General features: G+C 37.7%; 1 protein-coding gene across 2 annotated transcripts in view; it reads left to right on the forward strand.

Moving 5' to 3' along the window:
• kcnt2b (potassium sodium-activated channel subfamily T member 2b) overlaps positions 1–16,830 on the forward strand; it is a 127,858-nt gene continuing 111,028 nt past the window's right edge. For both annotated transcript variants that reach the window (XM_065263358.2, XM_065263359.2), the window contains exon 1: positions 1–513. In XM_065263358.2, the coding sequence (XP_065119430.1) occupies positions 425–513 (89 nt within the window). In that variant the 5' untranslated portion in view covers positions 1–424. The remainder of the gene's footprint in view (positions 514–16,830) is intronic.

The following is a 16,830-nucleotide window of genomic DNA, read 5'->3' on the forward strand; positions in this document are numbered from 1 at the left end:
CAGCAGACGACATTTTTAAAGGCGGGTTGCAACTAGATGGGTTACAAATGAACTTACCCACCCCATGCCACATCACTTCTGAAGACTAACACAGCGCGATTTTGCTGCAATCCAGGACAATGGTGATGCATGGCAGCAATAGCTGGCAACTGTTACATCTGATGTGAAACGCCAAGAAAAGCACTTGGACGTGTTGGGCTCAGGATGTCCAGGCGATGTGTTTCACATCTGTGTTTTGACAGCAGGCACCAGTTGCACACTCGCTCCTGTGATCGGGATCTCTCCTCTCTGTGTGCTATCACTGAGTGATGATGACAACACTTCATACATGTGCGCAACCTGAAATAATGCCATCGGAGGGCTAAACGAGGGGGAAAGGTGTTTTAAATTCTTATTACGCGGTGATTTGGGCTCGGTGTTGACTATGGTGGAGCTGGAGAAGGAGGTTCTGCCGCTGCCACCGCGGTACCGGTTCCGAGACCTGTTGCTCGGGGACTGGCAGACAGACGACAGGTAGACAATTATAACTATTCATTCACACATGCTGCTGTTTTTATACAGTATGTGCTTTACAAATTAAAGTAACTACATGTGGGAAAAAATTGCTGATTACATATAGTATACTATTTGCATTATTCTTAGTACTGGAAATAGCATTAGCAAAATTAGTATTGTTGGTAATTTCAATAGTATGAGTATTAGCATGTGCATTATTATATACTGGCAATAGCACGAGTACTACAGTAGCTAAATTAGTATATTAGTCATTGCTATAGGATGTTGTTTATTAGTGTCCGCAGGATATGAGTACTACCAAAATTACTATTAATAGTCATTGCAATAGTATAACTATGTTCATTATAATATACTGGCAAAAGCATAAGTACTACAGTAGCTAAATTAGTATATTTGGTAATTGCAATAGTATGTGGTTTATTAGTAGTGTCAGCAGGATATGAGTACTACCAAAATTACTATTATTAGTCATTGCAATAGGATGAGTAGTATGTGCATTATTATATACTGGCAAAAGCATGAGTACTACAGTAGCTAAATTAGTATAATTGGTAATTGCTATAGGATTTTGTTTATTAGTTGTGTCAGGAAGAAATGAGTACTACCAAAATTACTATTAATAGTCATTGCAATAGTATAACTATGTTCATTATAATATACTGGCAAAAGCATAAGTACTACAGTAGCTAAATTAGTATATTTGGTAATTGCAATAGTATGTGGTTTATTAGTAGTGTCAGCAAGATATGAGTACTACCAAAATTACTATTATTAGTCATTGCAATAGGATGAGTAGTATGTGCATTATTATATACTGGCAAAAGCATGAGTACTACAGTAGCTAAATTAGTATAATTGGTAATTGCTATAGGATTTTGTTTATTAGTTGTGTCAGGAAGAAATGAGTACTACCAAAATTACTATTAATAGTCATTGCAATAGTATAACTATGTTCATTATAATATACTGGCAAAAGCATAAGTACTACAGTAGCTAAATTAGTATATTTGGTAATTGCAATAGTATGTGGTTTATTAGTAGTGTCAGCAGGATATGAGTACTACCAAAATTACTATTATTAGTCATTGCAATAGGATGAGTAGTATGTGCATTATTATATACTGGCAAAAGCATGAGTACTACAGTAGCTAAATTAGTATAATTGGTAATTGCTATAGGATTTTGTTTATTAGTTGTGTCAGGAAGAAATGAGTACTACCAAAATTACTATTAATAGTCATTGCAATAGTATAACTATGTTCATTATAATATACTGGCAAAAGCATAAGTACTACAGTAGCTAAATTAGTATATTTGGTAATTGCAATAGTATGTGGTTTATTAGTAGTGTCAGCAAGATATGAGTACTACCAAAATTACTATTATTAGTCATTGCAATAGGATGAGTAGTATGTGCATTATTATATACTGGCAAAAGCATGAGTACTACAGTAGCTAAATTAGTATAATTGGTAATTGCTATAGGATTTTGTTTATTAGTTGTGTCAGGAAGAAATGAGTACTACCAAAATTACTATTAATAGTCATTGCAATAGTATAACTATGTTCATTATAATATACTGGCAAAAGCATAAGTACTACAGTAGCTAAATTAGTATATTTGGTAATTGCAATAGTATGTGGTTTATTAGTAGTGTCAGCAGGATATGAGTACTACCAAAATTACTATTATTAGTCATTGCAATAGGATGAGTAGTATGTGCATTATTATATACTGGCAAAAGCATGAGTACTACAGTAGCTAAATTAGTATAATTGGTAATTGCTATAGGATTTTGTTTATTAGTTGTGTCAGGAAGAAATGAGTACTACCAAAATTACTATTAATAGTCATTGCAATAGTATAACTATGTTCATTATAATATACTGGCAAAAGCATAAGTACTACAGTAGCTAAATTAGTATATTTGGTAATTGCAATAGTATGTGGTTTATTAGTAGTGTCAGCAGGATATGAGTACTACCAAAATTACTATTATTAGTCATTGCAATAGGATGAGTAGTATGTGCATTATTATATACTGGCAAAAGCATGAGTACTACAGTAGCTAAATTAGTATAATTGGTAATTGCTATAGGATTTTGTTTATTAGTTGTGTCAGGAAGAAATGAGTACTACCAAAATTTGTATTATTAGTCATTGCAACAGTATGAGTATAACTATGTTCATTATTATATACTGGCAATAGCATGAGTACTACAGTAGCTAAATTAGTATAATTAGTAATTGCAATAGGATGTTGTTTATTAGTAGTGTCAGCAGCATATGAGTACTACCAAAATTAGTTTTATTAGTCATTGCAACAGTATGAGTATAACTATGTTCATTATTATATACTGGCAATAGCACGAGTACTACAGTAGCCAAATTAATACAATTAGTAATTGCAATAGGATGTTGTTTAGTAGTAGTGTCAGCAGGATATGAGTACTACCAAAATTACTATTAGTCATTGCAATAGTACTGTATGAGTAGTGTCAGCTCGCTATCAGTAGGCTACTACCAAGATTACTATTATTAGTCATTGCAATAGGATGAGTATTAGTATGTGCATTATTATATACTGGCAAAAGCATGAGTACTACAGTAGCTAAATTAGTATAATTGGTAATTGCTATAGGATTTTGTTTATTAGTTGTGTCAGCAGGAAATGAGTACTACCAAAATTTGTATTATTAGTCATTGCAACAGTATGAGTATAACTATGTTCATTATTATATACTGGCAATAGCATGAGTACTACAGTAGCCAAATTAGTATAATTAGTAATTGCAATAGGATGATGTTTATTAGTAGTGTCCGCAGGATATGAGTACTACCAAAATTACTATAAGTCATTGCAATAGTACAGTATGAGTAGTGTCAGCTCGCTATCAGTAGGCTACTACCAAGATTACTATTATTAGTCATTGCAATAGTATGAGTTTTAGTATGTGCATTATTATATACTGGCAATAGCACGAGTACTTCAGTAGCTAAATTAGTATATTTGGTAATTGCAATAGTATGTGGTTTAGTAGTGTCAGCAGGATATGAGTACTACCAAAATTACTATTATTAGTCATTGCAATAGTATGAGTATTAGTATGTGCATTAATATATACTGGCAATAGCATGAGTACTACAGTAGCTAAATTAGTATAATTAGTAATTGCAATAGGATGTTGTTTATTAGTAGTGTCAGCAGGAAATGAGTACTACCAAAATTAGTTTTATTAGTCATTGCAACAGTATGAGTATAACTATGTTCATTATTATATACTGGCAATAGCACGAGTACTACAGTAGCCAAATTAGTATAATTAGTAATTGCAATAGGATGATGTTTATTAGTAGTGTCCGCAGGATATGAGTACTACCAAAATTACTATTAGTCATTGCAATAGTACAGTATGAGTAGTGTCAGCTCGCTATCAGTAGGCTACTACCAAGATTACTATTATTAGTCATTGCAATAGTATGAGTATTAGTATGTGCATTATTATATACTGGCAATAGCACGAGTACTTCAGTAGCTAAATTAGTATATTTGGTAATTGCAATAGTATGTGGTTTATTAGTAGTGTCAGCAGGATATGAGTACTATCAAAATTACTATTATTAGTCATTGCAATAGGATGAGTATTAGTATGTGCATTATTATATACTGGCAAAAGCATGAGTACTACAGTAGCTAAATTAGTATAATTGGTAATTGCTATAGGATTTTGTTTATTAGTAGTGTCAGCAGGAAATGAGTACTACCAAAATTTGTATTATTAGTCATTGCAACAGTATGAGTATAACTATGTTCATTATTATATACTGGCAATAGCACGAGTACTACAGTAGCCAAATTAGTATAATTAGTAATTGCAATAGGATGTTGTTTATTAGTAGTGTCAGCAGCATATGAGTACTACCAAAATTACTGTTAGTCATTGCAATAGTACAGTATGAGTAGTGTCAGCTTGCTATCAGTAGGCTACTACCAAGATTACTATTATTAGTCATTGCAATAGTATGAGTATTAGTTTGTGCATTATTATATACTGGCAATAGCACGAGTACTACAGTAGCTAAATTAGTATAATTAGTAATTGCAATAGTATGTGGTTTATTAGTAGTATAAGCAATAGTATGTGTACTACCTATATAAGAATAATTAGCCATTGCAATAGTATATGTGGTATATTGTAGTATTGGCAATAGTAATGAGTACACGCAAAATTAGGACTATTAGTCATTGCAATAGTATGAGTATTAGTATGTGCATTATCAGCAGTTAGTAATTGGCAATATTATTGAATACTCACAGATTTGTTTTATTATGTATGCAATAGTATGAGTATTAGTATGCGCATTATTAGTAGTATTGGCAATAGTGATTATTCATGAAATTAGTATTATTCGTTATAGTATGAGTATTATTATGTAGTTTATTAGTAGTATTGACAGTAATCACAAAAGTATATTATTAGACATTGCAGTTGTAATGTATGAACGCTAATATGCCATTATCACTGGCAGGGGTATTATTAGTAGTACAATAGTAGTAGTATTTACATTAATAGTTGTGATTCTACATGTGATACTTAGAATATTGCTATGAGAATGAGCATCATTACTAGCATTGATATTGGTATTATGTCAAAATGTATTTTGAGAACATTAGTGAGTTGTTAGTAGAGGTGTCATTCTTAATCTGAGTTGTTATTGTTAGTATAATAATAACAATATTAATATTTGCATGAGCATTGGATAAGTATATACAGTACTATGCATTCTGGTGGTGTCAGCATCTTTAGATGTCCAGTAAAGGTTTTTAAACACAGCCTGTGTTTGTCCTGCCTTACGAAGCTGTGTTATGTAATCCGCTCACACCTTCACACACTCAGCCATTTCACTGACATCAAAAAGAGAAAAGTAAAAATGAAATAATGTGTTAAATTGTTCTCTGATATCTACATAGAAGGTATGTAACTTTATTTAGTGCAAAAAATTATCCAGAGATGGGTTAACATGTCAATTTACAGCCCTAGGATTTGCCGTTAGAATGGAATGGTGTATTATTACCTTATTATAAAGGGTCATGAATAATAATGTTGAGCTCTGCTCTCATTGGCTGTTTCACAGAGCAGCTCATTCAGTAGCTCTGTGTGTGTGTAAACCCATCTTATGCTCGAGCCTGTATCAGACAAAGTTACAGAAATTGAGAAATAATCAATTATTCTGAAATAGGAAATGGACATTTCTAATTGGTAAGTTACTGTAACATCAATAGTAGAACTTCCGCCTAAATGCTAGCAATAACTAGCATATAGCGCTAACTTAGCAGTCACATCTTTGTTTTAACATATTAATGTGTAATTTAATGTTGGGGTGTACATCATGACGGTAACTTCACAGATGGTGTTATGTTGAGATTGGCCCGTTTTCCAGCGGTCTTTTGCATGCATTAGGTTTACATAAGAAGGGGTAAACAATCATGTTTAAGGCTCACAATATATCATTACCATGTACAGAACTCGTATTATTCATTTATGCCTATGTAAATGCATTTTTACAATCTACAGCATCTATAAGTAACGTTTTTTAACCAGGTCTGCTTTCATTTTGTGTCCCTTTTAGATACATTTTATGCTATATTAATCCTGAATATGCACACTTTTCAACTGATAAGATTCATAACTGATTGTTTGTTAACTGTAGCAGATCTAAAACACATTTCCGCCTGCATCTATGATCCATGTTTTCTATCCGATCAGAAGCCATGTACTAAAAATATGAATGACGCAGCAAACGTCCCTAAATTTGCACCCAAGTCAAATATGGCACTGAGCGAGACTAATGGAAAATTAAAATCTGTATTGCACGCTTGACACTGCGTTGCTAGGTGAGGAATGAAGACCAAAACACAGTTCTGTCCTTTAGAAAGATAAGAATGAGTTCTCTCTCTCTCGCCTCTGCTCTGTCTGAGTGGGCGTTTAAAATGCACTAATTGGCACGAGCTCATTCGTAAAAGGGTTAAAAGTAGAGGACACGTCTTAGTAAACGGCTCGACTACTTCTGGTGATAATTTTTCACACGAAACAGACACCTTTTGTCAGTTTCAGAGGGATCTTATTACTGAAATCATATCTAATCGAGCTCACCTACTGTGGATTGATTATGTTATTTGTCTATCAGAGAGCGTGCGGAGGTGGCAAGCGCAATCTCCCTGTGGATGTGTTTTGTTGTACAGAACAAGCTTGTTTCCTGTATAGATAAACCAGTGAAGGATGACACTGAAGAAAGCTTACAATCCATTTCTATGTGTTTGTGTGTGTGTGTGAAACATTAACCTGGTCAACCTGACACCCTGAGGGATTTCATACAAGGATGCCTGGCTCCTTTAACTCTAAATTAAATGGGAAGATTAAAAAAAGGTGCAGAGTCCGAATAGGCCTATCATTTTATGCCAACGCAAACAAAAAGTGCCCATTAAAGGAACAGTTCCCCTTAAATTGTATTTACTCGGCCTCGTGTCATATACTGCTGTTTATTTTGGGCAACACAGATGAATCTTTGACACAGTTTCGCATGCGAACACTGTTAAGTGCAGTATAAATTCTCCTTTTGTGTACCATGCGTTGAGAATGACAAGATGAGTAAATGATGAAATTTTCATTTTTGCGTGAACTGCTTTAGGCAACATTTGGCCGCCGTGGTTGTCGCTCAGTCTCAGTCTTACACAGTCATGATGTTCCTCCCTGTGTGCCGCCACCAACGTTTTTTTGCACCCAGACTGTCATAAACACCGTCTGGTCAGATAGATATAGTTTTCCCTTTGGCTGGCTTGATGAAAGGAAAAAGAGTAATCACATCTTGCTGAAATCACTCCTTTTACGCAGCAAATCTTGGTGCACAATTCCGATTTGTTGCCTTTATCCGTTTTTTTTTTTTTGTTTTTTTTTTGACGATGTCACAGTTCTCTAACATGAAAGATGACAAACTGCAGGATTATAAAACTTACAGGACTTTAATCACGAAAGACAGCAGAACACGATGACAAGGATACATACAGACGAGATCAGACAAAGGACAGGCACACTAGGGCAGACTATAATGGGTAAATTATAATGAAAAACAGCTGTAACTAATGATGAGTGTTTAACTAAACACAGGTGTGACTAATAAAAGGTAACAAACACAAGGAACAATAATGAACAATGAAGAAAACGAACTAAATGGAAGCAAAACCCTGACAGTACGCCCCCTCCCGGTAGGCGCGACCTCGCGCCGTAGATGAAAAAAAAATAGAGGCGATAGGGAGGGAGCAACAAAAACTGTGATGAGAGGTGAGGGAAATGGTCTGGAGTAGGGCCCAGAGACCAGACAAGACGAAGCCCCAGGGTGGAGATGCTGGAGGAGGGCGCCAGGGTGATAGAAGTCCTAGTCCCACCCTGGGGACAGACAACGGCGTCGACACTGAAGGGAGGATCCAGGGCGGGGCCACGCGAGCGGAGAACCCGGGGGGAGCCGAGGATCTGGAGGGACGGGACGGAGCTGGTGGGTCTCCCGATCGAGCAAAGGAGGAGTCTGGAGCCACGAGGCGGAGCCAGAGCTAGGGAGTCCGCGGTGACGTCTATTGGAAGGAGGAGCCCAACGAGCCGGAAGGGTGGAGTGAGAGATACAATGGGGAACGAGGAAAACCCGGAGGTGAGGGCGGGACGACGACTGACCAGGGGCGGAACCAGAAGGTTGACCGTAGCCTGGTGACGTCGCTGTCGGGACGGGAGCTGACGAAGAGGAGGGAGTAGAGACCCGAAGCGAGGCCGCTGGTCTGACGAGCCGAGGTGACCTCTAGCCACGTGAGCGGAGAACCCAGGTGAGCCAAGGATCCGGAGGGACGGGGCGGAGCTGGTGGGTCTCCCGACCGAGATGTAGGATGAGTCCGGAGCCACAAGGAGGAGCCAGAGCTAGGGAGTCCCACGGTGACGTCTATGGGAAAGAGGAGCCCAACAAGCCAGAAGGGTGGAGTGAGAGACACAATGGGGAATGAAAAAACCCGGAGGTGAGGGCGGGACGACGACTGACCGGGGCGGAATCAGAAGGGGGACCGAAGCCTGTTGACGTTGCTGGGGGGATGGGAGCTGACGAAGAGGAGGGAGAAGAGACCCGAAGCAAGGCCGCTGGTCCGACGAGCCAAGGGGACCTCTAGGTCTCACGGAGCGGGGGAGGAGAACTGGAGAAACCCCCTAGACAGTGGGCAGAGAGGCACACCTCGGCTCCAACAAACCAGCGCCGGTGACGCGCTGAGGATGACCAGAGGTGTGACGCTGTGTCCGCTGATATAGCTTCGGATTGGCTGGTAAGGGAGAGCGGAAAGGGAGACCGGACAGGACCGGCAGCGCTATCCAACAGCGACTTACGAGGGGTGGGCTGGACGGAACCAGCGGTGACGACAATGGGTGGGAAAAGTCCAAAGCACAATCCGAGCAGATGTTGAAAACCCCAGGGACCGTTATTGGCTCACCCTCAGCGGCGTGGAGATGGACGTCCTCCCTGACGTCACTAGCAGCCCCCGCGGCAGAACACCGGAAACTCTGTTCACGCAACCTGGGCAGGATTATAAAACTTACAGGACTTTAATCACGAAAGACAGCAGAACACGATGACAAGGATACATACAGACGAGATCAGACAAAGGACAGGCACACTAGGGCAGACTATAAAGGGTAAATGATAATGACAAACAGCTGTAACTAATGATGAGTGATTAACTAAACACAGGTGTGACTAATAAAAGGTAACAAACACAAGAAGCAATAATGAACAATGAAGAAAACTCCAGATCAGTAGGTGGCGGTAATGCACCTTTACGTTGGTTTGCCAAACCCCCATAAAACACCAGAAGAAGAAGAACAATAAAGAAAACTAACTAAATGGAACCAAAACCCTGACAGACAACTAGCTTACATCATTTTTTTAAAAGTGATTCATATGCGATATCTGCATTTACACTAAACACTCGGCCAATCAATTCAAGGTAGAAATACTTACCCAGAAAAGCTTAAAGGGACACTCCACTTTTTTGGAAAATATGCTAATTTTCCAGCTCCTCTAGAGTTAAACATTGTATTCTTACCGTTTTGGAATCCATTCAACTGAACTCCGGGTATGGTGCTAGCACTTTTAGCATAGCTTGCCATAATCTGTTGAATCTGATTAGACCATTAGCATCGCGTAAAAAAATTATAATAAAGTGCTGAATTAAACTGAGCATTGTCATGTAGAATTACGCATCTATGTGTGCGCGCCTGAGCGGAAACAGTTTGAGTCAGAAATGGAGATGGCAGGCAAGAGCTCGACATTTTTTGCGATGATAATATGCGATTTCTGAATGCAGAACTTCTCAGTCATAAAAAACACCTGCAAGGCCTGAAAGAGATCAAGCCTCAGCCAAGTAAGAAAAAGTAATGCAAAAGTAACGCAAAAGTAACGTAAGTATTACTTATATGAAAAGTAACTAAGTAATGCAATTAGTTACTTTTTTGGGGAGTAACTTAATATTGTAATGCATTACTTTTAAAAGTAACTTTCCCCAACACTGAAAATCAAATATTTAACTCTAGAGGAGCTAGAAATTGAGCATATTTTCCAAAAAAAGTGGAGTGTGCCCTTAAAACTTTTTAATTCTTATAATTCTTAAAGAATTAAAATGTCGCTATATGCAATGGACACAGACAAAATGTTTATACAAGATCATAGAGCTTTATTTCCGTAACAGGCTATAAAACTTTAACTTTACTCCACTAAGAGTCATGTGATCATGGGTGGTGTCCGCCCATTTGCCAGCGTCACATTTTTAATGACGCACGACACAGCTTGACATGGGAATATTGTATCTGCTGACATTGCGGACGCAAATGCATGTATCCGATTAATTTTCGAATGAATGAGGCCTGAAACCGATCAGAGAATATCTATGCACTTTTTCCTGGTTACACGTTCGTGGGTCATATCCGTTCTGTGTGGGAAAAACTCGGAATTGAGTCATTTTAAACAGGTAGAGTTAATGCGGCCTAAAAGACAGCGATGCTTTGAAGAGGAGCAAGTATCTGTTTGAGGGAAATACTTGACAAAGCGTTGTGTCAGTGGGAACGGACTTGATTAGGTTTAAGCAGAAGGCATTAAGTTCTGGGGAATAAGGTGCGCTCGGGCCCAGCACTGATTAATACTGACAGTCAGGTTAATTCAGCAGTCGACTCAGCCAGTGCTTGTCCTACACGTCTAGCAACTCGCGCCTCTATTAATCTCACACTTAGGCTTCAGTCTCCATCCCACGCAAGTCTGCGGCACACGCGTGCATGTGAACACGTGTGCCTACGCATGAAAGAGCGCTACTGTGTTGCCACTCACATCCTCTTAATCTCTGCTAAACATCCATGCCCTTTAAACTTCACTTGTTTTTCATGCAAGATACTCTTTTCCTGCGTTGTGGATGTTTGTGGAGATTGGTAAAGTGCCTCTTAACATAAAGCACTAGAGTGAGGTCACCAATGTGTTGGGTAAGCTACTTTGAAACAGGAGGTACAACTACATGGCTTTCTATAAAGGAGCAATATATTTATAAAACATATGCATAAATATGTGTCAAAATCTATAACTTATATTTTAGAAAAACTGTCATATTAAAAAAAATACTCCAGGCACTCAGTAGGATGCAAAAGTTAAAAAGTCTTTATCAATTATCGAGGGCTAAAACATTAACATCACTGTCAACTGAGAAAAGTGGCTTTTTTGGCCAAATTTGGTGCTTTATCTAAATGGACATACTGTTTTTGCTATCATTAATGTATGTTAATATCTCCTTGGTTCCTCTGCAAATGTAAATAGGGCCCAGATTTAATTTTGCAATACATTTTTTTAAAGGGCACCTATGGTCCTATTCACGTTTTTACATTTCCTTTGGTGTGTAAGCATAACAATGTTAACAATATGCAAAAGGTACAAACCCCAAAGTAAACGATGATGAGAGTTATCATATTCAGTGTAAATCTCTTTTCTTGGACTACAACAAACACACGGATTGTATGCAACAGTTTACTTCCTGGGATTGGTGATGTAGACAAGACCGATATTATCATAATTCCTCCCTTTTCGGACTCACTGCAAGTTAAGTCCTGTTAGCATTGCAGATGTGGGTAAATCCTACTTACTGTCCCTTTAAGTAAATTTGAGCTTAAAATAAGCAAAAACATCTGCCAATGGAATAAGAAAAAATTTCTTGAAATAAGTTTACTTTTTTTATAAACACTTAATTCAAGAAAAATGTTCTTATTCGATTGGCAGATTTTATTATTATTATTTGTTTTGCTTATTTTAAAGGTTCTCTAAGCGAATTCACGCGTTTTAGACAATACAATTTTTTTGTTACATACAGCACACATCTCCTCATTATCTGATTGCTACCTGACCGCTGATCAAACTGTAAAAAAAGGCGATCTCTGTAGATAGCCCAGGCTCTACAAACTTCAATTTACACACAGTGGCCAAACCTGCACCACGAAACAAAACAAAGCTTTACAGCCAATAATCACCAAGAAGGATTTGGGGGTGGGGGTTGGTCGCGTTCACGAAAGCACGGAAGGGAGGGGGAGTTAGCTACGCCACGTTTGTTTGAAAACAGTTCAAATATCAACAACAAGTGACGTTGAACATATTCGCTTAGAGAGCCTTTAAGCACATATTTACTTAAATTTAATCTTTTTTGTCTAAAAACTTGACTTATTTTCTTAGGTCATTTTTCGCATCAAGTAAAATACATGAGGTGCTCTTTTCCAAAACGCGATAAACGCCATTTAAAAAAAAATGTAGTTTGTCATGTCATTTGTCCGTGTACTGAAGCTATTCACTGCTCCATGAACGTTTTATGCCAAATCACTACATTTCCTTGTTAAAATGTACGTACAAGATGCCGTTCGTTTCCAAAACGCGCTAAGCGCCGAGACTATTTTTAGCCTAAACGCGATTTATCCTCTCGACCAATCAGAATTAGATGAGCGTTCGACGCAATCCAATGGCGGCGCTCTGAACAGATGTTTGTTTATGTTCATTCATTACTCAAAATGAGGATTAATGTCATGTTAATACATCATCCGGAAAAGGTAACCGTTTGCAAGGCGATGTTCATCAAAGTGTTTGGTATGTACAACTTTCGTTTCAGAACTGGCTCTTTTAATACCGTTTTGTACGTTTCTCCTTCGCGATAGAGTTTTTTTCCTGTGAAGAACCCTGCTAACGTAACATAAAAAGTACTGAATAGTTTGATAGCCTGCTGATTTGTTTGATACATTGACCATAATAAGGTGCTATTGTAGATTGTGTGTATTGCAAAAGTACAAAATGTGGCTAGTGAACAATGCAGGGACATCTGTAAAGTTGTGCTTTTTGGATTGGACATTATGAGCGCGTTGTTACATGGTATGTCATTGAGAGCAGATCGAGGGGAGCTCGCTGTGTGTGCGTGTGAGGTTAATAGAAACTGTGTGTAGACGAGAGAGATAGAGAGAGAGATGTGAAATATATAAAGCAAAAGAGGTTCCTGACGCCCTGCTAAGGAGAAAACTGAAATGGTGGAGGGAGTAATAGCAAGTTAGTTATGTGTAATTCTGTTTATTTCATACTGGCTCCAATGTATACAATCTGAATAATTTACTTATTCATTTATAGTATGAAGAGTCCCTAAGTATATGTTGCATGTTCTCTTATTTGTGGAAAAAATTTATGGATTTATAGCGTTTTGAAAAAAAAATGTATCAACTTTGATTTTATAATCAACAATATTGTTGTTTGATTTAATAATCATTATTACACGGCTCTCTGGAATGCTTGATTCTGATTGGTCAGTTGAGACATTTGCAGGTTCGTTCTTTTCAAATAATAACCGCTCCAAAGTAATAACGCATAGCCGGTACTACTTGTACGAGTAAAATCGCTCCGCGCCAATAAAGATCAATAAAGATTACTGTCTGTTTGGCGCCATCTTGTGACAAACACTGGACAACCACGACAAGACACAGACAGCTTACTGAGACTGAACTTGACAAAATAGAGCATGACAGCTACGAAGCCAACACACAAAAAAATACAGAATGGGCATTAAAACTTCTCAAAGACTGGCTAAAAGAGAAAAAATGGAGACCGACAAGTATGAAGCAGAGGATCTTAATAAGGTATTACGATCATTTTATGCATCTGTGCAAAGTTTCGCGGAAGGATAAACATGTTAATTTAAACCAAATATGCCAATAAAATGTTTCAAATTCATATTCATGTCCAGTTTTTTTCTTATGTGACAAGTAGCCGTGTAATAAGCGGGATAATGTAGGCAGCCGGTAGTTATCGGGAAATAATCACAACTGATCACACTGTCGGGGCTTATTTCCCGATAACTACCGGCTGCCTCTACATTATCCCTTACTTATTCAACATGTTCAGACTGAGCAAAAAAACTATTTTAAAAGGATAAATAGAATATTCACAAAATGTGCGGGTCTAGGTAAAAAATTTACTTTTCTGAAAACTATTGAAATGGATTTATAGCGTTTTGGAAAAAAGCTCTTCGCATCTTAATTTTAGAATTTTTAGATATTTTTACTGAAAACATGACAAAAATACATAAGTAAGAAAGTCATTTTTTGCAGTGCAGATAAATGAGCACGTATTTGTTAATTATTTTGAGTCTTATTTCAACCCATAAGATCACATCAGTAATTTCCTTCCTGGCATGTCAGTACAATTGAAAGCATGTTCAAATAAAATGAGCAGATCAATTATTTCATTTCAAAAGACAAACAAAACTTTGCCTTTAATGGCTTATATGGATTTCCAGCAGTAATTAACATTAACATTTAGTGCACGACTATAAGCACATTTGTTCTCTGTAGGGCACCGTCATTTTATTCTACCATCAGGGCTCAAAATGTGCTTGTGTGTAGCAGCAGACACAGGAAGTGAGCCAAAACTCAGTCCAGCAGGATCTAATGCCAGATACTCATCTCATCTCCTCCAGCTGGAAGCTTCCAGCAAAACCCATGCAAATGATATTATCACGAGATCCAATTTACCTTAAAGAAGTCAAATTCTGCATTTTTAAAAGGGGTTGTCTGACATTTCTGTACCACTAGCATCATCAAGAAGAATTCCAATAGGATTTTATTTACAGTATTTAGCTCAATGTTCAATGCATGTTCACTCGTCATATGCACACCTTGTGGTGATCAGACATAACATAATACATAATGTAAGGGTCACCACTAAACCGACAACATTTTTGTTATCATGAATCAGTAGTGTCACATGACTAGTTGTTGCATTTCAGATGTGGGGTGGGTTGATATTTCAGTTTTCACTGTGAAAAGAGCAGTCTGGTCCTTTGCTTCGAGCTAGGCTTAAACTAAAGCCCCCGAGTGAGACAACACAAATGCCCGCCTTTATCTTTGATTTACTCGTACCCTCACAGAAACACCATCCACTCACATACAATGTGATCAAATCAAATCATCGCCCGCCTCGAAGGAACGCCTGGTTGTTCTCCAGTCTTTCTGTGGCACTACAAACAAACTAAAAAAGGCTTCATCCATCATGCTTAGTCGCACACCTTTTTGCTAAACGTGCTCCTGTCGGTCTAAACAGGTGAAGTGGGACTGCAGTGGCCTGCAGCACAGCCATGCTACTGGGTTGCTGTGGATTATCATACAAATAACAGCCTTCAGTAATAAAGGAGAAATTTCTTTATTGACTTTGTGTCTCCCACTTCACATGCTTCCCCCTGCAGTCCCATTATTTCTCCTTAAGCTCCTTGTCTAGCATTGGCCTTGATAAACTGGCTTACGGAGTAAGGGGAAATCTCTGGATTAGTTTTGTTCATGTCAACCGAAACCGACCTGAGTGGGCAGTGTGATATTATACCACAGTGATGATATATATTATAATCAGGGTTTGAAATGGGGGGAGGAGTGAATTTTATCAAGTTCGGAGTTCCAGTTCAAAACAAAGTATTTCCATCTATCATCCACATTATGGCCTCCAAATGCTAGGCGAATTTTATACAGAATCGTGGTGTGATTATCTGTATGTGCTTTATACAAATACGTCACAAATGGTAATGTGGATTTTTTGGATAATTCATAATCTCATTTCATTTTTCTCTATTTTTTTAAATAAAATTACATACAATTGGGGCCCCCCTGTCATCACCTCAGGACCCCCCAAGGCCATGGCCCCCAGTTTGAGAACCACTGCTTTAGGGTGTTTTCACAATTGAGTTCTCCTTAAAGGAAAACACCACCATTTTTCAATATTTTACTATGTTCTTACCTCAACTTAGACGAATTAATACATCCCTAACTTTTTTCAATGAGTGCACTTAATCTTTGTACAGCGCGTCATGAATGTGTTAGCATTTAGCCTAGCCCCATTCATTCCTTAGGATCCAAACAGGGATGAATTTAGAAGCCACAAAACACTTCCATGTTTTCCCTGTTTAAAGTCTGTTATATGAGTAGTTACCCCAGTAAGTATGGTGGCACAAAATAAAATGTGTTGATTTTTTAAGTGGATTAACAAAATGAGAACTATATTGTGTGGCGGAAGAGCACTTAGCACTTCGACGGTAAAAGTGAACCGTACTCAGATCAAAATATTGAGAAAATCACCTCTAAAGTTTTACTAAATAATTCTAAAGTTTTACTAAATAATTTAATAATTTAATTAATAATTAATATATAAATATTTAAGATAGGAAATTAACAAAATATCTATAACATGATTTTTACCTAATAATCTAATGATTTTTTTGCATAAAAATTGCTAATTTTGCTACAAATATACCTGTGTGACTTGTTACTTATGTTTTGTGGTCCAGGTCGCATTTATAGTTCTTTTCTTTTTTTTCTTTTTTTTATATATAACTTTACTTTTATCATGCGCTTCACAATTACAGTGACTTTGGCTTCACCCATACAGATAATTCAAGGGGGCATTTTATACTGACTGGCCGGGGGCCTTCATTAGCATATTTTTCGGTCATTGCAGTGCTAATGTATTTAAGTCTCATTACCTCTTAGGTGTAATTGGATTTGATCAGAGTCCAGAGAAAGCACAGCAACCACACTGAACAAAACGTTTAATTAAACACTGATCCCTTGCCTTATGTGACAGTGCTTCATTAAATGCATATCAAATAAAGCAGGTTTTGCTGCCATTACTCTCGTTACACGCGACTGCATGACAAGAGCATAAGACCGTTTCAACAACAGTAAACA

This window comes from Paramisgurnus dabryanus, chromosome 3, assembly GCF_030506205.2.
Source record: "Paramisgurnus dabryanus chromosome 3, PD_genome_1.1, whole genome shotgun sequence".
NCBI classification, from domain to species: Eukaryota; Metazoa; Chordata; class Actinopteri; order Cypriniformes; family Cobitidae; genus Paramisgurnus; species Paramisgurnus dabryanus.